The sequence below is a fragment of the Xylocopa sonorina genome, chromosome 8, assembly GCF_050948175.1.
Source record: "Xylocopa sonorina isolate GNS202 chromosome 8, iyXylSono1_principal, whole genome shotgun sequence".
NCBI lineage: Eukaryota > Metazoa > Arthropoda > Insecta > Hymenoptera > Apidae > Xylocopa > Xylocopa sonorina.
The window spans coordinates 5,719,515-5,725,781 of record NC_135200.1 but is presented as its reverse complement, the minus strand read 5'-3'; the positions used below and the strand labels follow the sequence as shown (position 1 = coordinate 5,725,781).

Below are 6,267 nucleotides of genomic sequence, written 5' to 3'. Positions count from 1 at the left end.
TAAAGCACATAACGTACTTAGAATTTTAGGTACGATGAAGGAGACGTATTTATGATAGCATATCCTTTTTTTTAGTAGCCTTAATATTGTATTTCTAAACAGAATGATATCTCCACAGTTGGTTTGTTCTGTATTCTATTAAGAACAAAATAGTTATTGAAGCTGGAAATTAAAATTTGCATTTACCAACGAAAATTTTTCATTTTCAAAGAAATAAAGTCATTTTAGAAATCTAAAAATTATCTTTTATATGCGTAAATTAACAGAAATTGTGGTATAATAGTGGAATAAAAATTTATTTATTTAGTACATAAAATATATATGTATACGATTTTAACATCAATACACGTTATAAACATAAAACCATTAATACTTTATCACATTACCAAAAGCACCCTGCTACCATATACAATGCCTTTTTCTCTCTTTCACACGCACGCACACTCTCTTTCTCTCTCTCTTTCTTTCTATCTTTCATTGACACATTCTCCCGTTTTCTTTCTCTTGATTCGTATGAAAATAGAAAATCCTACACAGAGATCTATGATGAGGTATATAAAAACGGTACTCAAATACAGTGTAGTAATTTACTTATGTACAAATATTATTAATTCTTTGAACAAGATTCTTTAAAAAAAAAGAATCTTTTATAACACCAATTTATAAATAAATATATATATGTATAATATATATATATATGAAAACTATGCGTTATATTAGTCTGAACGCATGATTTCGCGCGATTCGGCGAAACTTAGTTTATGATCGATCGTTTAAATCGATACGAAAAATTTCATACTTCTTGTAAGAAATGTCAGTCCCCTTTTTTTCTCAATGTCTCTCTCGGAACATTCTTTTTTGGAACATTTGAAACATGGATATCTACTTTCTGAATACGAGTTTTTGTACTTTCACGACTTTCCGGTACGAGTTATACGAATGTAAATTAATTCTCGAAAAATAACAATGGCAGGATGTGATAAAAAAAAAGATATTATGCATCTTATCGTACATTCGGTTATTGTTTATCAGGCAGATGTATCAAGCTACAATTGCGGGAGGTACCCAACCTCCGAATCCTCGTTCCAATTCTTCGGCAACGGCTATCGTCAAACGATCTTGATATAGGCCACCGACAATCTATGGTAGATGCAATTATGTGACATTAAAAAGAATTATTTTAGTTTTTTAGTTTAGCAACCCTTTGGAGTACAGTAGTTCCATGAAACTTTACTAAACTATTTTATGCTTTAAGAAAAAAGAGAGTAGAGTACTATATCAGTCTATTTACTTTTTTCCCATTATTCTCTTGGGTATACGAAATAGCGGTACCACTTTTTGTTCATCGATCAGCAGTTCAAATAGCTGATCTCATAAATCTACGCACTACTGCATTACAAAGGGTTAACACTAATGTGCAAAATTCATACCTGTATACCAATAGGAAGTCCTTGCTTATTCAGACCTAACGGGCAGGCAGTAGAGGGTAAACCCAAGACATTAATAATAGCAGTGTATGAAAAATTGAATGGTTTGATCAGCGGTTCGTTATGCATTGGCGCCGCGGTAGGATGCGTTGGATACAGGAATACACCATCTTCGCCCAATATGTCCTATCGGGAAAAAAACTATTTAGAAATCGAACGAAATTGACACCCAGGTATGCAGTCTTTGGAAAAAGAAGGGATACATGCTTAAAGTTCGATCACACAATGTTTCTCGTCGCGTGAATACAACTACAAAGTGGAGACAAATTTATGAAAGTAAAAAAGGAAGCTTTTTACTATATATCTGGATAGAAAAAACGTCATTCTGCATGCAGAGCGATAATTCTTCTGCTACTTATTAGAAATAACACGTGATAACCTGAGAAGCCTGACCAGTTCGCACGAGATACTCGAAAAAGAAATCACGTCTATTTTAATAAGGAGTACAGATCCGCAATGCGATAGTAAGAGCCGAAGACGGAGGAGATAGGAGCCAATTCTAACCCTGATGAGTTACATTATGGGCACTTATCAATTTACAGTATTGCATCAACAATAATTTTATATATAAAAAAAAAAGATAGTAAATTTAATTTACGTAATTTATTAACTTGAACGCATTTCGTCCAAGAAACGTACCTGAAATTCTCGATAAAGATCCCTACTTTCTTGCATCAGTTTATTGTATTCGTCGCTTCCATGTTTCACGGTAAATCTTTCGAATGTGGCAGTAAGAAGAGCTATTAGCGTATGATTACTCATAAATATCATCCATTTAAAGAACTCCCACCACAGATTTATGTGACCGTTTCTATTCGACAATTCGTACGAGAAATCTTTCTCGTCTTTACAGCTCATGTTCGCCATCCAAAGCGCAATGCTCTTTTTCAGTTTCCTAATGTGCAGTTCGGTCGCTTTGATTTTATGTGCCTTCTCCAAATAACGAACCACTTTCCTCATAGCTTCCTTTATCTCAGGTTCCACAGGAGACATCAGGCGTTGACCGCCGTCGTCTTCCATATAATAGAACTGAATCAAAATAAATTTTCGTCAAAATATTGTACTAAACAATTTTTTAAGAATTACTACTCTAATTACTACTTTAGACACCGTTCTGATTAGTCTAATTACACGACTTCAAATTAAAGTAAAATAATAGCCTCGCATTAGTATACCTTCAGTTTTGTAATGTCCACTTTCTCGTTTAAACGTAACTTATCATCGTTCTTGTTTGCAAGAATCTTCATAGTGGGCAGTAGATCTTGTGCGTATCTGCACATGGGTCCAATCGCGAGCAATCGGTCTTGGTCGTTGCTTTGTGCGCTCGGATATTGGCCATCGTTCGAAACCATACCTGTGGAAGGTTTGTGCCCAAATATTCCATTGAAAAAGCATGGCATACGAATAGAGCCGCCAATGTCTGATCCTATCCCCAATGGTGAACCAGCTGCTGCTTGTATACAGCCTTCACCACCTGACGACCCTCCTACAATATGCCTGGTATTGTACGGATTTTTTGTGGTTCCATACAAGCAATTCGAAGTTTCCCACCACATGGCCAATTCTGAAACGTTTGTGGTCGCCAGAGGAATGGCTCCTGCATTTCTTATGAGTTTGATCACTTCCGCGTCGTTTTCAGCGCGAGAATTTTTACGAATGGCTAGACCGGCAGTTTGCTTCATCTTGGCTATTCCAATGCAATCCTAGGAGGGAAAAAGCAAAATGACAATGCAGTTGCTTGGCATTTCTAGATGTTCCAAAGTCTTTCCTGAGTTAAACAATAATATTATGACATAAAAGTCATTAATCATCGTGGATCATACTGATTACTCTCTTATCAATATATTCTAAAGCATGGATAATCCGCATTGGAATACCAACAGTCCAAAAACAATCATATAATTAATCATGAATTTTGAACATTGATCCAGAATAAAAAATCTTGATAATCAGTAACAATAATTTCACTGTTTTTGATGATCCGTTAAATACACAGTCATCACTACATATCTACCTCTTTGTTAATGAAATAAAATTCACCTTTGTTGTAAAAGGTACACCAAAGAAGGGTTTCTCTTTGGCTAATACTTCAGCTGACATAGCATTTGGTAATTTTAGAAAATTATCGCATTCCTTTGCCTCCTTGAGAGCATCCTCAAAACGATCCTCCACCACACAGTTTAATACTGGCTGAATTTCTTTTATCCTATCTATGTACGAACGGACTACCTCTTCTGAAGTTAACTGTAAGCATAAGTTTTGATTTGTAACATCGATTCTTGTTTGGGCAGTGCAGGTGTCTAATCTTACAATTATCATCCATGAAATTAACATTATAAACAAATAGATTTTAGTAACAACGGAAGAGAACAGAGATTCAAATTTACCTGCTTATTTCGAATTTTGAAAGCTAAAGTAGTTGCACTGTGCAACAATGTTAGATCCTTTATAGATGGCTGAGATTCTGCAGGACCCTTTAGGTATGCGATGAACAGAAATATCCCTCTGGCAATTAATTCAACCAGTCGATGCATCGCGTTCAATATTTGTCTACCAGATTGCATTTTACTCTGGTTCTTGTGCTTATTTGACATCTATTTAACAAAAGACTATACGTTAATATCATAATTGCTTAGCGTGTGTATATTTTAATGAATATAAATGAAACTATAGCTTCTCAATCAATGCTCAGGTGAAAGTAACGTAAGACATAAAGATATAAAAGCCTTATTAATTCAATAATTACAGATATCAAATAAGTGTTTATACTAAGTATAAAATGACGTTAATCTTTAACCCATAATAAGTAGATAAAAAATTATACAAATTATTGCTTGTATTTGCGAACAATTGTTTGCACGAACAATTAACTGGAAAACACAAATAAATACACGAATAAAACAAAACATTACATATGTGTACGTAAAACGAGAATACAAACATCCGGAATGTGATCGAACAAATAACTATACCTTTTCCCGTGCTTTTAAACAGCACTTTTTGAGATTGGAAAGTCGTACCATTTCGCAAATAACAGATTCCGTTCCCATCTGCCGCTTATATCGTTCGGTAATATTTATTTTCGTAAATTACGTTACTCTAGCGCTTAGTAATCTGCTCAAAAGATACCAGTGCGTAAACAGATACAACAGCAAATCGTTATGAGCCGTGAGAACAGAGAGCGAACAGCTCTCGATCAGAATTTACTACGGGAATTAATACAACGCCCGACGCGCCCTGAACATTTTTCCATTGTCCGAAGTTGCGTTCACGTCCGGCGTAAGAAGCAGAAAGACTAAAAAAATAATCGTCGTCTATCGCGTCTCACGCGGATTCACGAGAAACCAACGCTCCACGGTTTGCCTTCCCTCCTCCACCATGTTCCACACCGATGAGAAAAGAAAAAATCGACTTATTGTATCAACGTTCCTGTCATTACGTCGTTTAATAGTCGTTAAAAGAGGTCACCGGCATCGCAGCAGCGTAGCGCGTAATAGCGAGTAATTTAATACACACGAAGACGAATTATAATTGCGTGCACAACCAACTAATTCGTTTCAATTCGTCGAAGAGGAGAATCGTAGGAAGATCGTGTCGCCTCCTAGCATTTTCTATCGGATCGTGCACGCCGGATATGAGTTACGTTTCGTAGGCTCGCGTAGGATCGTTATCTTTTCCTACTTCTACGCGTCATCCCCATTGTTAATCCCGATTAATCGACTGACCTTGGGCCGCGAGTTATCTCGCCGGATCAAGTTAATACGTTTTTATGGGATACACCGGCTAGGTGTATCGATTAATTGCGCGCGCTACGAATAGCCGTCGGGACCATCGACGCGCCTGTGAATTCTTTTATTATCGTAGATATTATTTTCTATTTAGAAACAGACGTAGCCGACGCGAGCGTTCCAGCGCCAAGTCCACGCAGACGGATTAATAATGATGTAATCGAGGAGTTACGCGTCAAGGCCATCGTGACCAATACCATGTGAGTTTGACAATGTTCGTCTCCAGCCGGAAATCACTCGTACCGCATTTTAGATGGCTGGCTCTGGCCGCTCGGGCGTTTTCCATCGGCTCGAAGCGCTGTCTCGCGTTAAGTCGTTCACGTAACGCGGGGGAGAGTTCCCTATACCGTCGATATTATGACTCACGGATAACTCGTTTCGGTCATCGTGCCCACCATCGAAAATGGCTCGTCGTACGATTTTGACTAACCCGCACGGTTACCCGACCATGGTCACGAGGCGGCCTGCGTAACGGTCACTGACAATCTTCGTCCAGGCGCTGGATGATTTACGAGCGACGCGTTAAGTGAATTTTAAACGCGTACGTGGAGACAGATAAGAGGCTTCCTTCTTCTCTTTCAGACGAAAAATTCGTGAGAACACTTCGCGGTGTAGTCGAACACTCGCGGAACGTTGAGCGTGACGAGGCGTGGGTCGGTTTAATGTACTTACAATCGTGATTTATTTAACGAGACGGCCAGCGAGATCTGCTGCGAGTCGGCAAGGGAATAAGTAGCGTCCGATACTTCACTGGAAGGGAACTAGTTTAAGTCACAAATCATCGGCAGCGCAGTGTCGCGGCTGGTTCGATGCCGCTTTTTCCGGCACTCGTACTCGACTGACACCGCTTACAGCTTTTACACCTTCACCGGCACACGGACTATACAGAATCCGCGCAATCGCTATAGTCGCTCGCCGGGCTGGAGTTACAACCTTTTATGCGCCGGGGAGATATTTAGCGGGTCGGGGATAGGCTGTAAAATGGCCGCCAG

The 6,267-nt window shown here is 38.5% G+C and overlaps 1 protein-coding gene across 2 annotated transcripts; it reads right to left on the bottom strand.

Moving 5' to 3' along the window:
- Positions 1 to 275: 275 nt before the first annotated feature.
- Positions 276 to 6,196, bottom strand: LOC143426530 (fatty-acid amide hydrolase 2-B). 2 transcript variants are annotated; one of them, XM_076900067.1, is made up of 7 exons: positions 5,948 to 6,196; positions 3,875 to 4,081; positions 3,528 to 3,731; positions 2,663 to 3,190; positions 2,127 to 2,516; positions 1,431 to 1,613; positions 276 to 1,140 (listed from the first exon to the last, which is right to left on the bottom strand). In XM_076900067.1, the coding sequence occupies exons 2-7, from the start codon at positions 4,079 to 4,081 to the stop codon at positions 1,042 to 1,044; spliced, it is 1,611 nt and encodes a 536-aa protein (XP_076756182.1). In that variant the 5' UTR covers positions 5,948 to 6,196; the 3' UTR covers positions 276 to 1,041. The 2 variants fall into 2 exon arrangements, with proteins under 2 accessions (XP_076756182.1, XP_076756181.1); XM_076900066.1 differs by lacking the exon at positions 5,948 to 6,196 and adding an exon at positions 4,460 to 4,611.
- Between the last annotated feature and the right edge of the window lie 71 nt (positions 6,197 to 6,267).

Coding starts and splice junctions, on each gene's coding strand:
- LOC143426530 (XM_076900066.1), bottom strand. CDS start 4,537: ATGGGAACGGAATCTGTTATTTGCGAAATGGTACGACTTTCCAATCTC. Junction 3,191..3,527: donor GTGTACCTTTTACAACAAAG/GTGAATTTTATT, acceptor TTTCCCTCCTAG/GATTGCATTGGAATAGCCAA. Junction 1,141..1,430: donor GACTTCCTATTGGTATACAG/GTATGAATTTTG, acceptor CATCTACCATAG/ATTGTCGGTGGCCTATATCA.